Source organism: Ambystoma mexicanum, chromosome 11 (genome assembly GCF_040938575.1).
Source record: "Ambystoma mexicanum isolate Mex_15411 chromosome 11, UKY_AmexF1_1, whole genome shotgun sequence".
NCBI lineage: Eukaryota > Metazoa > Chordata > Amphibia > Caudata > Ambystomatidae > Ambystoma > Ambystoma mexicanum.
Genome location: NC_090934.1, coordinates 985,745,247 through 985,764,238, shown reverse-complemented (window position 1 = coordinate 985,764,238; position 18,992 = coordinate 985,745,247). Strand labels below are relative to the sequence as shown.

Sequence of the window (18,992 nt, the reverse complement as noted above, 5' to 3'; positions counted from 1 at the left end):
AGAGCTCCACCTGAGGGGGTCCCCCAAAGGGCAAAGATCACCAGGAGAATCTCCTGAGCCAGCTCCCACTCGTGAGAGATTGCGCTCTGCCTGCTCAGAGCGTCCGCCGTCTCGTTTTCGTCTCCGGCCAGATGAACTGCCGAGATAGAAACTTCCTGCTGGATGGCCCAGAACAAGAGCTGCATCGCCTCCCTGCACAGAAGGAGTGAACCTGCCCCCCCCTTTTTGTTGAGGTGGTGCATGGCCACTGTGTTGTCCATCAGAATCAGGACATTCTTCCCTCGCACAGTCGGCAGAAAAGCCTTCAGGGCAAGCCTGACGGCCCTCAGCTCCAACAGATTGATATGGAGTCTGGACTCCGACGGAGACCAACAACCGCTGACTGTCAACTCGTTGGCATGAGCTCCCCATCCCGTGAGGGATGCGTCCGTCATGATCATCGCCTCCGGCCAGGGTAGCCAAAATGGAGCCCCCTTCATCAGATTGCCTTCGACGGCCCACCACAGAAGGTCCTGGGCGACCAAGGGCGGCAACTGAACGGGGTTCGACATCCTGCCGGAGGACTGCGACCACTGCATCTTGAAGGCCCACTGCAGAGATCTCATCCGCAACCTGGCCTCCGGCACCAGAAGAATGCAGGATGCCATGAGGCCGAGCAACCTCACGAACTCGAACGCCGGGAGACTCTGGGCGTGTTGAAACTTGTGCACCATCTGCTGAATGTGATGAGCCCTCACCTGGGGAGGAAAACACTGCCCCAGGGATGTGTCGAGCACTGCTCCAATGTACTGGAGCCGCTGGGTTGGCGTCAAATGGGACTTCTTTAAGTTGAGGGAGAAGCCCAGCTTGTGAAGGGAGTGGCAGGTGACAGACAGATGATCCAGGACTTGCTCGGGAGACCGCGCCCTGATCAACCAATCGTCCAGGTAGGGGTAGACGTGAATCACCCCTTTCCTGAGATACGCTGCCACCACCACCATGAGCTTGGTGAAGACCCTCGGGGCTGAGGTCAATCCGAACGGCAGGACACGAAACTGAAAGTGCGAGTCGCCAACCGCATACCTCAAGTACTTCTTGTGCTTGGGATGGATCGGCACATGGAAGTAAGCGTCCTTGAGGTCGAGAGACACCAACCAGTCCTGAAGTTGAAGGGCCTGGAGGACTTGAGAAAGAGTAACCATCTTGAACTTGTCCGTCCTGAGGAGCTTGTTCAAACCGTGCAAGTCCATGATGAATCTCAATCCCCTGTCTTTCTTCGAAATCAAAAAATAAGGGGAATACCATCCCTTGTTCCTCTCCGCTACAGGCACCAGTTCTATGGCGCCTTTCTCCAGCAGGGATTGAATTTCCTGCGCAAGGAGCGGATCTGGACTCTTCAAAGAGAGATTCCCTGGTGGATTGTCGTGACGCCTCTGCCGGAAAGGAAGACAGTAGCCGTGGTCTATGATCTCCAGAACCCACACATCTGAAGTAATGGCACGCCACTCTACAAGATGCTGCGCCAGCCTTCCCCCAACCGGCGAACCATGGGACATGGCCTCATGACTGAGCTGAAGCGGCTGCGGCAGTGCCTGAGGGCAAAGAGGCAACTGCCCGAGCGGCCTTCGCACCTCGAGTACCCTGTTTTCCACCTCTGGCACTCCTACGGTGGCCCCTTTGACTTGCAGCTCCTCTCCATTTACTAAAGGATGAATAATATCGAAAGGAACCTCCCCTCCATTGCTGTCCCCTAGGACGAAAAGGCAGAGGTTGGCGAACTGCAGCGCTCAACGACTTTGCTGCAGCTCTGGAGGTCTGCAACCTCTCAAGGCTCTCGTCAGCCTTGCTGCCAAAAAGATGTTCACCATCAAAGGGCAGGTTGAGGAGCAGGGCCTGCACATCAGGAGCAAACCCCGACTTCCGCAACCACACAAACCTGCGTATTACGGTGCTTGCCGCCATGGACCGGCTGACACAATCTGCCATGTCCAAACTCGACTGAACGGCCTCACACATGGCATCCTTGCCATCCTATACAATAGCAAGAAAACCATCCCGTTCCTCCCCTTCGGGAATATGTTCAGCCGCCAAGGAAATACAGTTCCACAGAGTGTGCGTGAAAGGTGACAAGGCACACACGGAGTTGGCTGCCTGTGAAGCCATACCCCCTGAAGAAAAAACTTTCTTCGCCCAGCCATCAAAACACTTGTCGTCCCTATCAGGAGGGATGGTAGGGTACGACGCCTGCTTTGCTGGGGCCGTGGCCGCCTGCACCACCAAACTCTCCGGAGTGGGGTGCGTTGTCAAGTATCAGGGGTCACTACTGGCTCGGCAGTATTTTCACGGCAAAGACTTGCTCACTGCTGGGAGACTCTCTGGAGCAGTCCAAGCTGCAACCACCCTTCTTGGCAAAGCCATATAGAATGGCAGTACCGGGTCAGTTGCATCCTGCAGAAAATCCACAGGTGGCGCAGACCACCCCAAGTATTCCATGATCCTCTACATAAGGCGCCGGTACGAGGACTCGGCATTGGGCAGGCTCAGGCCGACAGAACTCCACCTCCGGAGAGGTGTCCAGACCACTGGCGTCATGCAGTGACTGACGCAGGTCTTCAATCTGGCTGTGACCAGACAAAATCTCTTCAGGCACAGAAAAAGGGACAAAGACATTCTTAGCCTTGGCCAGAGCCTTTCTGGGGGGTTCCACCGTGCCACGGGGTACCTCCGACAAAGCAACCTCGAAAGGCATTGAGGGCGTCGACTGAATCAGCGTCGACGTCGAGTGAGGCACAGACAACTTCGACGGCGTCGACACAGGCCTCGAGGGCAGAGCACCGAGCGTGTCCTTCGACATCCTGGGCGCCGACGACCTCCTCGGAGGCAGGGCCTCGAGAGAGTCCCTCGGGACCTCGAAGGTGCCCGGTGGTCGTGACGACCGCTCGAGCCCAAAGGCGTACGAGTGGTGTCTCTAGTACGGTCACGGCCGGCGTCCTTCGACGGCGCGGACCGACCGGAGCCCTGCGATTGAAAAATCACCATCTCCTTTCGGAAGGAATCCCATTCCTCAGGAGTGGAATGCTCGTCAGGACAAAGAACCCGCCGACGGGCAGAGTCCTCAGATGAGGACGGGGAAGGCGACCTGTGACGGCGCTTCCGTGAATGCCTCCAAGAGGCAGAGGAATGGCGAGACCGACTCCTGGCTCAAGACCCCCCGGACTCACGACGACGATGCGGCGAGTCACCCCTCGAATCGTCCGTCGAAAGTCCAGTGGATCGCAACTTCCGGGGCTTGGCCACCTTACCCACCGACAGCTTCTTCTTACGCTCCTGCAAGGCCTTCGATGTAAGCGACTGGCAGTCGACACAGTCATCCATATCATGGTCCTCCCCGAGGCACTAGAGGCAAGCGTTGTGCATGTCTGTCAACAACATCTTGGACCCGCACACCCGACACTTCTTAAAACCCGACCACGGGGTGGAAGAAGCCGAAAACATAATTTCAATACACAAACGAACAGGTTCGAAGAACCGAAAGAACAGGATTCAGTAGAACCGAGGCACGCCGAGATCTCTGAAGCGAACACGTTCGCGGAAAAAACGCAACTGAGGCTACGGGCGTCGTGCATCCTACTTATAACATCCGGTGACGTCGGCTCGACGGAGGCCCTCGAGCAGACGCCGAAAGATTTTCCGAAGCAGCACAGCTGTGGTTATTACTGTCATAGATATGGAATACGTCGGAGGACCCAATCCCCTCGAAATACAAATACTGTTGTCACAGGTTGCTCTGTCTTTTCTATGATTGTTAGTCTGATCTAATCGGCCTTTCATGTTTTAAAGCGTGACCCTTATTTTTCTCTCCCCTTTAGGTCTATAGATTTACTGTGTAGTTTACATTTGTAGCAATTGTGTTTGTATGTGCTAGAGGGACAGAAATACTGTAATAATTGTTTCTGTAGTAAGTTGTGTACTGATCATGTCTGCGCAAGTACAATGCTTCACTGTCTAGACCTTTTATCTCCGCCCCTCTTTAGAGTATATGAAACTCATTACAACTGTGCCGGTCCGGAAACACTGTGCCAGTAACACCGATTACCGGCACGGTTTCTGGACCATCGCAGTACGACCTGCGATGCCAGAAACTACGCTGACGCTAACATGGGCTACTGCGCTATTGGTGCCGGCAGTCCCGTGAACGCCAACACCAGCAACCACCGAAGGCCATGCTGGAAACAATGGTGCAACGGTAGTAAGGCAGTATTCAGACTACTGTCAACACGGAAACACTGGCAACAAAATGCAGGTGCCACGTGACAACCGCACTGGAAACACCGATATCAGGGAGCAGGCGTTAAGCAGTCTCAGGTGTGCAGCAACAGGCCACAGGTGGCCATAATCGGACAGCTGCACACCATGAGCACTGAATATTGAAAAAGGATCACTCCAACACACCTTCGAACACAACCATGCTGGCAGTTACAGCAGCAGTCATGGAGCAGGGGCCCTGAATGCAGGGATCCACATATATGAGCGGGAATTGGAAGAGGCTGACAGGCGGAGGAGGATGATGATGACAATGCAGAGAAACAATGGGCAGGAGGTAGCACCCCACAGGCAACCACCCATACATCGCAGAAGGGCCACACCCTGGACCTTGACAGATCCACAGATACACACCCTGTATCGCCTTGACAGGGAGACCATCACCAGGATAGTCGACCTAATCCAGGACGACATACAGAGCCTAATTGGCATTCGGACCACAATACCCACCTTGCTGAAGCTGGCATCTGTGCTGCATTTCCTGGCCACTGGCAAATACAAAAGACACTGTGGGGGAGCTGCACAGGATTACCCTGCCTGCTTTCTCAAAGGTGCTAGTGCAGGTCCTGGATGCCCTCCTGTGTCACGTGTCTGAGCACACTGTCCTCCCCAGAACACCGGCCCAGGTCAATGAACCCAAAATACGATGCCATGCCCTGGAAGGCATGCCCAATGTACTAGGTCTCCTGGACTGCACACACATTGAGCTGGTGTAGTTAGACCCCTGGACTAGTGCCAACAACCAATCTTGACCGCACCCCCCCATCCCCCTGAGGATTTTTGCTTTCCGAGACCGGTGGACTGACCAGTTCTCTGCTGGGCTACCTCCCTGCAGACGTTGTCATTCTGAGCAGATCCTTGTAACTGTGCAGATCTTTATCGTATGCCACAAGTCACCTGGCTCCTGCATTTACAGCCGTTTCACTGTAACGGACCTGCTCCCGCGTTTATTGCTGTACGATTGGCTGCCGCCACCTGAATTTAGTGATTTTAGTTGGAACACTCCTTCAATCCCTTGAGGTGTCCTGAAAGGGGTCTGCACTGCAGAAGTCCTCATCTTAGACTGTTGTGAGTCTTCAACTGGAAGCTTACTGGAACAGATTCCTGTGCACCATGACCAACCGTAACTAAAACCCTGCGCCAAAAGGGGCCTCTGCACCCACGACCCCTGGGCCTTGCTCAACCGAACCAAGGGTAGAAGATTGTGTCCCCAATGGATTCCGAATGCTTGGAGTGGTGTCTGGAAGAATCAGAGTCAAGGGGTAAGTTAACATACCTGTTTCGGTCCCCCCTGTACTCCATTGAGTAACATTGAGCATAAAGTCCTGACCCTAACTTACTCTGACCTGGTGATGGAACTTCGGTTAAGGATCCTTTCCTAGGCCTACACTAATTAATAGGATTGAGTAGAGTACATACCTGAACTTTAGCAAATACTTATCTATCTTTGAACATTTTCTAAAAGCACCTCCACTGCCCACTGCATAATTTCTGAATAACCTTACCTGAAGAGGCTATACATTGGAACGTGTGGTTTATGGGCACAAAGCCCCATACTACAGATCAGGCTATGGTATTTGGTATTTGCAAAGCACCTACTGCCATTGTTATGGGTTCGAAAGCACTGCTGTGGATGAACGCTCTTCTGAAGACCGTAGTCTATGCAAGCATATAACTAAAAGGAGCAAAACAATGTGTGCTACAAGTAATTAGAATTCAGTGATTAGCAGAGCTGACTAGGTTAAAACATTTTAAATTATGCAATGCATATTGCTCAGGCACAGGGAAGACTACATATCAGTGGCTTTGTGACAGTTTGAAAGAATTTCTGGTGAATTATGCTGTATTCTATGGGTTGCAGCGCAAGAGGGGGCATGGGCATGGTAAATAGTCTATCAATCCCTAGGGCAACTGTCTACAGTCGAGGGCTCCGCTATACTTTACATGCAGAACACATGCACACTGATTAGCATGCAGTCACATGCAAATTACATGCACAATTGTCACATAAAACACAGATGCAATCCGCGCATATCCTCTTGTTTGTACCATCTCGTTATTGCAGTAAACGTGTATTAAATTGGAATCAAACATGGTGGTGGTAATCATCCCTACAGATAAGGGGTGTACTTTTCCTCCCTTAAATAGGCACATACTCCCAAAAAATTAAAACAGGGAGTACAAATACTTCCAACAAAAACTTAATACCGACACATAGTAGGCTGTCCCCGGCTTTCATCCACACAGCTACATGGATGTGTGGACCAGTAGTACACTTAATGCCACAGGAATAAAGTCTTCTAGTATTGCTGCATGATCTGAAAAGGTACACGTGTATCGTTTTAATGTGCATGAATAATGTGGTGCAAAGAAATATTTAATATAAAACATTTCTTTTACAGTTGAAGCATATTTTTACTGGTTTAAAAAAATACTCCTGTTCCGAATGGGACTTACTTTGTTAGTCCCTAAAACATCATAGTCAAATACTCTCACTTCAAATTCTTATCTGGAGCACTGGTGGCAATACATAATTACCCATAGATAAAAATACCAACCTCATTGTCCGTGTCATCACCAGTCTCCAGGACCCTAGATCCCCTAAAGAAAAAACAATCGCTACCCCCCCTTGACCCACCCACCTGAGTCCCCTGAATGTCAATTTCCCTGCCTGGTGGAATCCTGAGTGCCATGTCAGGCCTGGATTTAACAAGATTAATGGACGTTGTTCTTGTGTTGTATTTGCCCATTTATCCTTGCATTTGAGTATTCCCGTTTATTGCAATGGTAATTAGTTCATATGCAATTCTATTCTACTTATGGTGTATGTGTGTATATGGTTTTGTGTGACAATACTTATATATGATCTTGATATGCTTAGTGTGTAACTAAAGGCTTAATAAATAAGTGTATATGTATATACTTACTGTCTAAATTTAATTTTTGGTGTGGCTCTGCGTCGACTCAATGTAGCCCTAGACCACACTCAAACTTTTCCTGAAACTAAACCTCGACTGCCCAGCTACCTTACCTTCACTGGGTTGCGTCTAGTCTCTCAGCGTCTTCCCCGTTTACCATACATAGGGTGGCCTCCCAAAAACCTCCCCCCAGGGACTGATTCCAGAAATCCATCTGAACAAATTGGGTCATGGAACTGCTCATATGATCTTAAAACGTTGACAAAAACTAGCTGTACTTTCTGCACAGACCCACTAGGTAGCTAACTTGTTGGCTGTCTAAAACAGATTCACACTGCAAAAATGGCATTCTGCTCCTCAGTGTGTTTTATGAAAAAGTTTAGTGGGTGGCAAGTACTCAAATTCCTAGACTTTGAAAATGTGCTTTAAATGCTAAATAATAGTCACTTAAATGGGGAAGAGGACAGTGGTAGAGATTTAAACCACCTATGCTGGCCCGCACCAGTTTGCAATGTGAGCTACAACCTGAGAGAAAACCCCAACATTCTTTAAGGAACTTTGGCAAAAATGTCTGCAGGAGTTGGAATTTACTTGCACACAAAAAAGAACACTCCTATGGAACTGTATACCTATATCGTCCCAATAGGATGGCTGGCTGCAATTCATCCAACCCTCGTGTACTAATAAGTGGAATCCCAAAGTACTAGAGAAGATTTTCTCTCACCTGTATTCTTTTTCAATGCATCCCTGATTGTAATGAAGTTTTTTAACGATTTGGACATTTTGCAGCCAGCAATCGTCAAGTGGCCAGTATGTAAGAAATAACGAACCCAGTGATCATTTTCAAAGTAAGCCTAGAGGAAAACAAAGCAACAAAGAATGAATTATAACAATAATACATATTTATTTTGAATTAAACCTTTAACTGTGCCTTATCTAATCAAAACATCGTCACATTATTTCAATGAAACAAGTGCTTCAATCCCTTTTACGTCACACCTCTCCTTGAATATTGCACATTCTTGGAATATCACAAGGGTTACAAACTTTGGAAACATGCACAAGAACAAGGATACATATCAAAAAAGTCATAGCACATCCAATAGTTTTGGCTTCATGAATTCAAATGATTATTTGTGAAGTATGCTAAAGCTTCTCAATGCCAATGGCACACCCCAGAATCGAACTTTTCTAAAGGGAAATCAAAGGATTGTATGACAGGCTAGCGATTCAAAGGCTAGAAGAGTTGGAACATAGTTATAAGTTACACAGTTTATATGACATTAGGCAACGTATGTTAATATTGATGTGTCCCCGTAATACTACTGGAAATGTCACAGCAGCCACTCAACTGGGATTTGGGAACTTGTAGCAAGATTGGTGGAAAAAAAAAGTCTCCTAGGAACTTAAAACACTTATTTTTACAAAGAAATAAAGGATGAGGTAGGTGTGTATTACACAAAAACGTTGATTGTTGTGCTGATGGAAGCATTGCGTTTGTTTATAGGCTAAAAAAAGACTGTTCAAAGACTGGTAAAGGCATTCACTGTCATTATTGGACAACACTTCACAGAGTTACTAATGGACTGTGACAAATTATAATCCTGTCTCAGTAGTCAAGAGCAGACATGTTCCTTATAATAGAAAGAGTGGCAGGCTTAAGAAATTAGTTTATTCAAATTGACTTCCTCTGTAGCGGTGTTTATTCGCAGCAATTTACATTACATGCTATAGACCATTAGTAATCATGCCTTAGATCTATGCAGGCTGAAATTATAGGGTAGCCCCACCAACAAATGAAAACTCTGCCCTGTGCGTTAAAAAGGTGTCTGCAGCAGTCGCTGGTACCCAGTAAGCCATCTCCCTGAATAGTTAATTGCAACACGTGTGATGCTTCAGAAACTATGCAATCTGTTAACGTTTGGAAAGAAGTGTGATCGGAGCCCATCCTGTATTAAGTTTAACATTTATCATGTCATATTACTTGACCATTGTAAAATATAGAGACATGAAACTTTACTTTCGTGAGGATTCCTGTAAACACTGTTCTTGTTCTCGTTGCTTTATAACGGGTTGTGAATTGTCTTTGCCACCATGGGTGGGCCCGGAAAAGCATCTCGTAGAAACTGCAAGCTGTGACTTTCCAAGATTTTAATGGGGCCTGTGCTGCTTTCCTTCGTTCACTGCCCACCCCCCCCTCCTCTCTAAATAGGACACACCTTTAATTTTAATTTCTGTTTTCTCCTTCCGTCACAAGGTTGGATAATCATATGTTTTGTGTGGGTGCTATGAAGGAAGGAGAGCAAGAACAGAATCGAAATACCCACAATGATCTTTTTTCCTTACTTTAGCGTTCTGCTCTCGCCTCTTCTCAACTGGTTGGGAACCAGATTGTACAGGCCAATGTTCTGGGAGAGGGAGAATGCATATTCTTGCCAGGCCCAAGCAAAAGGTTACTCAGAACTGCCTGATTAAAAGATGTGCCTTTTCTGAAGGAAGATTCCAATACATTACATTTGAAGAAAGCATGTGGGGTGGCTTCCTTACATATTTTCCAAATAGAGACACGTCTCTGCAGTGTAACCAATGCGTACGGTATGGTGGAACATGAACAACGCCTCTGAGAAGTATGAAGAACATGCAGCACAATGGATCATGCAACACACAAAGCCTGGAGCAAGTCAGTCCTAGGTTCCAAAAAGGGGATATGATGTACTGAAGTGTAGTACTTCAAGGCACAATTTTAAGGTGCTCTACTCATACAGATTATGTAAACCTCCTCAGCTGAGACATGAGTGGTAGGCTGAAAGACTGGAGAACAATCTCTTGATTGAGGTGAAATTATGACAGCACCGTAAGGATATAGAAGTGGTCCAATTTAAATATGAAGAAGTATTGCTCGTAATAGCGTGCAGCTTGATCATTTTTCTGGGCAACGTTTTGGTGACTAAATACACAGTCTTCCATGAAAGAAGATCAAAATCACTTGAAACCAGAGGCTTGTATGGTTTTTCCTTTATGGAATCCAGCATAAAAGTCAATCTCATTGAGGACTAGATCTGAGATAGGGTGATACACATGAAGACATCAGAATGGCCTTTCATTGCCTCATTCTTTAATAAGCAAACCTCCTTGTGTGGGTTAAGGTAAACAGTCATTGCTGATATACAATGCTTACATGAATGAACAGAACCCTTCCAGCAGCCAAATAAGACATGAAAAACAAATAATTCTCCAACATCGCAGGGGAGGATAAACCTTTTATGTCTGTAATGCTTATAGATTGACTCTTCTTGCTTCACTTGCAACGAGTCCAATTTAAAATAAATAAATATATGCAAGTAAACCATGTATGAAGCAGGATGAAGAATGAAAAAAATCTGCTGTAAGAGCATATCCAGTACCTGAAATAATTCCAGGAACTTTCTGTGAGCAGGTTATCTGAAATGGAAATCTGGTGGGGCCAAGACTGGATATAAAAGGAGAACCTTTTTAAAGGATTGGTCTTTATCAAAACCTACTGAAAAGAATTCACTATAGCTGGAGTAATCAATATCTTCTTAGATTGCTACTCTGAAGCTTTAGGTCAATTAAAGAATTGCAGGCATTGAAATAAACCTCATTTTCTACCTCACCAGGAGCACCAGATGGATGCACAGTGCATTAGGCAGAAAACGTACAGGGTACAGAAACATTTGGCCATGGTGTTGGGATGACTGGATAAGTGACTTGTTAGACTACTGTTTAGTCACGTGTTAGGGAGATTATTCAAGTGTGTTCTGGTGAGGGGTTATAGGCAGGGTTATCCAGCTAGTTAGATCTGACTCTCACAACGGTAAGCATAACAGAGCAGCAAGGCTTCAATCTGGGGGGCAGAGGGGGAGGGGTGGTGCTATGGCACAGCTAGATGCTCATTAAGCACAAAATAAAGGTAAATCCACACCGTTTATTCACTGAAATGTTTATTCTATTATAATGACAAGTTCTATGAAATCTCTACAATGAATTTAAGTACTTTAAAATATAGGCACAGCATGTACAAAAATAGTAAAGTGTAAAAGAGGCACACACACATTTAAAACAAGTAGTACACACTTTTACAGAAGGGAAAAACGTATAAGCTATTTGTGAGAGCAAATGGTAAGAGTTCTGAAATGTAAACATGCCCTTTAAATATCAGAGGTAGGTAATAAAACCCAGTGTTCCTAAAAATGGCAAACCGCTATCTAAACATACCAAAGTATATTTTAACAGATATGTAAAATTATACATGTACCAGGAGTTTAGCTAGTTTGTAAAGGTTTGTCCACAGAGTTCAACTAAACAAAATCTGAAAGTAGCTTGCGTTTCCAGTGAAGCCCTAGGTAAATATTACCTTTGAGTTGCAGGAGCTGAAAAGGAGACACATTTCTGTCTGGATAGGCTATAGATCTAGGCCCAGGCTCAGTGACCAGAAGCCCAGACATAGAAGGTTATGGAGGTGTAACAGATGCATGCCCCATTTCAGCACGCCTCACAGTCTGCTGAGGGTTAGGAGGGAGATTGGGGGGCGGGGGGTCTAGAAGCAGGGCTATACTTATAATTAGCTATTTATAATGTGCTTAGTACCCAGAGGTTTCTAAGCAAGGACCCAGGGGTCGAACCTGTGTTACTCTGCCTCGTAATGCTTCCAAGACGAGAGTGTTGCCCCTGAGCTATCCTCCCGAGACAAGGTGTAGGTGAAGCCCCAAGAAAACAAGACCAGCAAGAGATCTGAAGTCAGAAGATCCAGGGAAGGCGATCCAGGGAAGGTGACCCAGACTGTTGAAGCAGTCAAGGAAACCCAAGAGTCGTGGGTACAGAGATTAGTTTGAACAGGGGCCTGCAAGCAGAGCACCGAGAATGGCTTCACAAAAACACTGATGGTGACAATGGATTACCCTCTAAAAGGCAGCCCACAAACAGCTGAGCACTGATAAAGCAGCAGCTAAAGGTCACAATGGTGACCCTTTGAAACAAATTACAGGGATGCTAAGGTTAGGGCAAAGGACTGGAGGCAGGATGGTCCCACTTGGTGAGCAGCTGCAGAGGTCCAAGCCAGGGTGAAACACGAAGAAGCCACTCGTTTTTGATCAGCAGCACAGTACCACTTTAAGCAGGGCCCCCCCACTTCGGGTCTAGCGATTATCACTGCCCCATGGGATCAACAATTCCTGAGAGAAGTCAAGGCAGAGTCTGAAGCAGGATTCCTGCACACAGAAAGTCAGAGTATCTCTTTTTGGCGAATCAGGAGTCAACAGTACAGACAGCCTGAGGATCTTCAGGGACACTGCTCCTCTCCAACATATAAGAATAATAATAAATAATTTAGCATTTATATAGCGCTACAAACCCTCAGGTATCTGAGCGCTGCTCATTACCCACGGTGTGCGGTGCTCATTTATCGACCTCTAAAGGCTGAGTTTGGCCCTGCCGGGATTGATATGATATGATATGATTGTTTATTTATATAGCGCCTATACACAATGTGTTTCAAAGCGCTTCAAGGCAAGGGAGGGAACAAGGGAAAATACAACCACATTCTTACAGGCCATGAACAGTAAGGATGTGAAATTAACTATCGTACTCGGCCTGACGACATTTCAGATAGTGCAAGAGCTAAGACATAGATAAGGAAGGGAGGGGGAGAGTGGGAAGGAAATGGAAACAGACAGGTGACTATCGTACTAGGCCTGACGACATTTCAGATAGTGCTGGAGAGGTGGTGGCGAGGAAAAAAACAGTAATGGGTGGGCGGAGGAAACAGACGAGGTTGCTATCATATTAGGTCCAGGGACAATTCTGATAGAGTAAGTGCATAAAAGAAAGTAAGGGGAGGAGATAGGGAAAGGAGGAGAGAAAAGAGAGTAAGCCGTCAAAAAGAGTGGAGAAGCAAGAGTGGAGAGCGAATACAATTGCAGAAGTCAGTAGTAGCACATAATGTTGCAAGCCAGGATACAAGATGAAGATGGGAACAGCATGATTCAGGGCCACCATGAGTACAAGATGCAAAGGAAGTCCAGCATGAGAGTTGAGAAAGAGTGACGCACCGTGAATGAATGAAGTCCATAAAAGTCAAATCCAGCATTGGCCACAAGACAGTGATGGTGAAGGAAGGCACCAGGTGGGCCTGGCTTGCTAAGTGGTGGAAAAAAGCAGCAGGCAGGAAGGTACCAGGTGGGCGGGGCTTGCTAAATGGTGAAAAAAAGCAGCAGGCAGGAAGGTACCAGGTGGGCGGGGTTTAGGCCAGGTGACCTAGATCCACTTGCACCTGCTCCCCATCTGCAAAGGAAAAGAAGCTGGAGGGCTCCTTAAGTAGGGAAACAGAGCGGCAAGCAGGAAGGCACCAGGTGGGCGTGGCTTGCTAAGTGGTGAAAAAGAGCGGGAAGCAGGAAGGCACAAGGTGGGCGGGGCTTGCTAAGTGGTGAAAAAGAGCGGCAAGCAGGAAGGCACCAGTTGGGCGGGGCTTGCTAAGTGGTGAAAAAGAGCGGCAAGCAGGAAGGCACCAGGTGGGCGTGGCTTGCTAAATGGTGAAAAAGAGCGGGAAGCAGGAAGGCACCAGGTGGCCGGGGCTTGCTAAGTGGTGAAAAAGAGCGGGAAGCAGGAAGGAACCAGGTGGGCGGGGCTTGCTAAATTGTAAAAAAGAGCGGCAGGCAGGAAGGCACCAGGTGGGCCGGGCTTGCTAAATGGTGAAAAAGGGCGGGAAGCAAGAAGGCACCAGGTGGGCGGGGCTTAGGTCAGGTGACCTACATCCACTTGCACCTGCTCCCCATCTGCCAAACAAAGCTTATGTCAATCAGCAGGTTCTGCACAGATGTAAAAGCGAGCGCTCTACTCGCTGTGCTATCGGACCGGCTATCGGACCCAGCCTATATGTCAGCATGTTTCAAGCTACCAATCTGTTGAATGGCCATGGTCCCATAAGACATACAGCAACAAAGTCACATACTGGAAACAGAGTGGGTTAAGGCCAGAGGCGTCCACTGCTTGATGTAGTCTCTGAGGCAGTATCCAGAGGATCCCCCACGCTCCCCAATGTATCCCCAGTCTCCTGTGTGCCCAATTCCTTCTCATTGGGATTATACAAGGCCAGCTACGGAGCATAAGCATATGGGCAAATGGATACTGGGCCAAGTACATACACCAGTGCCTTCACAGGTGCCCATGATATGCCCCTGACAGAGAATTCAAGGTATGAAGGCATAAAATCTGTGGGCACTAGGAGTGAGAGGATCCATGGGATCTGCTTGTAACACTTTTCTGGGTCCTGCAGGTGTTCATAAGGAGTTAAGATTCATGGTGCACGGAGGGTCAGGCTGGATGAGGCGTCCTGCAGAGGTGGCAGGAATGTTCACAGAGGACTGAATAATTCAAAGTTGGCAGACATAAGCTTTGTTGGCTCAGCAAGCTTAGCCTCAGTGTGGTCCGCTAGCCAACTTTTATAAGCTGAGCAAGTAGTAGCTCACACAGGTCATACCCAAGCATAAGTGTGATGAATCTGATGGCGGCATCGCTTATTTCCCTTCAGTGACCTCTCCCCATGTGGCCAGGGGACGGCAGCCGCTACCTGACCTTGACCTTGGGGACGGCTATATGAAGGAGGATCACATGGGAGAAGACGACCTCCAGGAGTAGATCATGGACCCATCAGATGAGACATGGTATCCACCCCCCACCACCATCTTCTTTTGAGGATATCCCATCCCTGCCCAAAGCCTTAATGGCCTCTCATTCACTGAAGAAAAATACCCTGTCATCTTCTACATGCAAGTCATCTACAACTGACTTACCCTTAGAGAACAATTATCTAGAGTTTCCAAACATTACTTATAAGAATTCAAGAAGGGACTTCCATGCCCATAACCAAAGAACTGTGACGAGGAGGATGAATGTAGACAAAGGAAAGCCAGGAACACAGGTTGCAATCTAGTCTTTCTGAGCGAATACCTGTGCCCGGGAATTTTAAACCAGTGGAACAGCTGACAAGGTCTGAGAGTTGCTGCAGAGAGAAAGCGGCCCCTCTCGGAATGAGCCGAGAGAACGTGAGGCTGGAGAGGGGGGCCGTGGTGCAGACCGGCTCAAGGACTGAAAAGTTACACGCTGCAGGACCACCAGGAGCCAACAGAGGGCTTGCTGGTGTTCGCAGGTGTTTGGAAGCAGTCTTCGCCTTACCGGCTTGAAGTCACGAAGCAGACAAGCCCAGCAGAGACCGCAGGAAGGCCAGAAGCCTACAGAGGGCTTACTGAATTTAGCGTGTGTTTGGAAGTAACCTTCACCGTACCGGAGCCTGAAGATACAAGGCAGAGAAGCCCAGCAGGGACCAGGCGGCACGGAACAGCCAGGAAACAAATACAGCAACCGAAGAAGAGACGCCGAGCAAGCACTACAGGCTGACCGCGAGAAAAGGAGAATACGCCAGCCAAAGCAGGCGAGTCCACCCACGGAAAGCGGGGATGCTGGGGCGTATTGGCGATCGCAAATGAGTATTTTGTACCAAGAGGGAACGCGAGGAAGATAAGAGTTTTCACGATGATGAGTTTGTATGATGCACAGATAAAAGAAGCCCTGGCAGGATTGAATACCAGGCACAAAGTGTTAAAAGAAACAGAAACAAGAGAATATTAACCTTGGCTAGGTGTCCAGAGTCCACCGAAGAAAGCCCTGACAGGAGAGTATACCAGGCACGTGCAAGTGAGTGCACCTAAGAAAGCTCTGGCAGGAGAGTATACAAGGCAATTGCAAGTGTGTGCATGAAAGGGAAAGGAAAAGTACACCAGGCAAAAGACAGATTGTACAATGTGTAAGGAATACATGAAAGAAAAGCGGTCCTGAGAAAAGCAAATCAGGAATAGCGAATAGGTTGTGCTAATCATAAGAGGAGTGGAAACCTGGCAAGTGTGAGAAACCTGGGGGTACCCTGACACCTACCCTCCTTGGATCCTCTACTCAGGTGAACAGGGAAAGGCCATTGCTTTTGGATCCAGACCCTGGGGGTGGAGAAGCGAGGGTGGATCACCTGGATGGAGGGCCCTTGGAGATTGGGGAGAGTATATCCACACGTGAGACATGGTATCCTTTTTCTTATGAGAACCAACCTCCCCCATCCTTTATGCGTTATTTCAAACCATCTCCCCTCATTTCCAAACACGCAACTCACTATAGTAGTGGGACAAGGAAGAGGCCTGTAGAGTGTTGTAAAGGACAGGCATGTCCCAAGTGCTCCACTAATTACGACCAGGCAATTACAATTATGGACTCACACCTACAAACTGTCAAGTGGTTGAAGGTGTATAGAAGATGGAAGAGACCAGCAAAATAGAGAGCAGCAGGAGAGAGCCGAGGCCGATCATTGCAGGCCTGAAGGAAGAATCCGGCATTCCAGAAGGAAGCCGAGGTGGGTCCCGGGGGAGAGCCAGGTCGCCGGCAGACAATCCCAAGAAGCTGTGGAACCAAGGGCCAGGCGGCCGCGAGATGGTCATAGGTGTGGCAGCCTCGTATGTCGCAGGTCCGCAGCTAGAGCTGCGGACACAGAAGAAAGGAACAGAGTTACCGACAGCATCCGCAGGTAGAAAGCGGAGTTGCCGGCTGCATAGGAAGAGAATGTGAAGTATGAGCGGGGCTAGCGGTCAAAGGAAAGCATGTTGGCGGTGACGAAACTGAAAGCACAGCTGCCCAGATGAGATGCCAGGGACCGGTAAGTGACAAGGGAAGAGCACTCAAACCGGGGCACTCCTGGGAGCTGTGGAGAAGCCAAAATAGAGGCTGAAAGAATTAAAAAGTATGCGTAAGATTAAATTACCCAAAGCAATGGGATGAGAGGGAAAATATGGAGATTACAAAATGCAAACAGCAGATTGTAAAATCACAGTTGTTGAATACTGAACTAAATGAAGGCTTTTTGCAAGGTTATGACCTGATAAGTTTGTGTGAAATTTAAGTACCGCCTATTGCAAGCAAAGCACAAGCAGTATGAAATGCAATGCAAAGCAAGTACGGAAGATTGAGAGAAAGTATGAAAGCAAGGTGGTGAAGGAACAAAAATAACATGAAGTGAACTATATGCAAAAACATATTGTGACAAAGCCAAGAGACTGGCAAGGGTAAAAACATTGTGCAAAGCCAAGAAGCTGACAAGAAAAAGCCAAGTGAGTGTGAACCATTACAAAAGTACAGATCCAGGAGAACCTGTTTAGGCAAAAGGGCCTAGGGTTCCTGAATGCGCAAACTGTAATGTGTGGACCGTGTGACCCGACAACTGCGCCTAGACTATACACAAGTGTTTCAAGGCGCGACGAGGCAAGGAAGGGGGAACAGAGGGAGGACAGAGACAACGTTCTCACTAGGCCAAGTAACAGATCACGCAAGTGCAGGGGGGCCGGGAAAAAGTTCAAGGGGAAAGGGGAGGGGGCAGTTCTGTACATGGGATCAAAACAATAACAAGAAGTGAGGCCAACAGGTGTCCGGTGCAAGGGTAAGTGCAGATAGCAGGTGTCCAAAAGTGCATGTAGGGGGACTGTAGGGTTACAGATACAGACCCAAGTTCAAGGGTTGCCGGGAGGCAGTGCGTGTGTGCAACTGGGCGGGCAGGGACCTGGGCCTGGAATCAGAGGGCAGCCAGGTGACCAGTGGAGTATCAGACAGGAAATCAGCAGGGGAGAGGAAGAGGGAAGGCAGAAGCAAAGAAGAAGGTCTTGAGGTGCTTCCGGAACCGAGATGGTTCTCCTAACATTTCAGAGAGGAAGGAAGGCTGTTCCAGAGGGAGGCACCTGCGGAAGAACGATCTACCACCAACTCGTTGCTTGGAGAAGCAACTGACCCCGAGGGAGTTTGAGGAGTGAAGAGCTTGAGTAGGAAGGTATTTACAAAGAGAGTTGGAGGTATTGAGAAGGAGTTGTGTAAAATGCAGAGGGTCTTGAACTTAATCCTTGCAGCAACTGGGAGCTAATGCAGAGATTTCACTGCTAGAGATACAATCCCTGGACTTGAGGCCAAGGACAAGTATTGCTGTCCTGTTCTGGAGGAGTTGGAAGGTGGAGAGTAGAAGCAGGCAGATTTAGAAAGAGGCTGTTGCAGTAGTCCAGAGTAGAGAGAACCAGAGCTCTAGAGACAGAAAGCAATCTGATTGAACTTTTAAGAAATCAGAAGGATTATAAAGTTGGCTTGGAGTTGTTTTATTGAACATTGAAAGATTGAGAAAATGTACAAGTTGACAAGCTGAACTTGGGAAAGGGAACTCCGAGACTTTTGTGGAACTATCTTGAACATGGGGAAGGGGAGCTGAAAAGTAAGCAAGGAGCTGGAAGAAGCTCAGAACTTTATTTGTAACATTATTTCTTTTATTGCTGACATCCCTACATCTTGTTTAGCTTTAGTTGTGGGGGAAAGTATAGGTTTTGGACACAGACAGACTTAAGTTGAACTTTCTGACTAAGTCTTTCATTAGTTTCTTCAGGTAGGCAAATCCCACCTTAGTATAGAGAAAATTAGGCCTTCAACCATCCTAACATTTGAGTTAAAAAAATATTTCAATTTGAACTTTGAATCGTTGCCTGTGGCTTGCTTCATGATGCTTTCACACAGGAGAGTACACAAGGTAGCCTAATAAGACAAAGGAGGAAAACTAAATTGTTTTGTACATTTGAAGAAGAGAATCCAACGAAACTGATACTGTGGAATAAGCAACCAGGGGAAGTAAAATCCAAGGGAAGGAACCAACCTCTAGAATAAGGAACTATATCCTGTTGCACCTTTTGT

General features: G+C 47.5%; 1 protein-coding gene across 2 annotated transcripts in view; it reads right to left on the bottom strand.

Annotated features, from left to right (window-relative positions):
• CARS1 (cysteinyl-tRNA synthetase 1) overlaps positions 1-18,992 on the bottom strand; it is a 1,125,505-nt gene that overhangs the window by 432,367 nt on the left and 674,146 nt on the right. For both annotated transcript variants that reach the window (XM_069624151.1, XM_069624150.1), the window contains one exon: positions 7,945-8,074. In XM_069624151.1, coding sequence (XP_069480252.1) covers positions 7,945-8,074 — 130 coding nt within the window. The remainder of the gene's footprint in view (positions 1-7,944; positions 8,075-18,992) is intronic.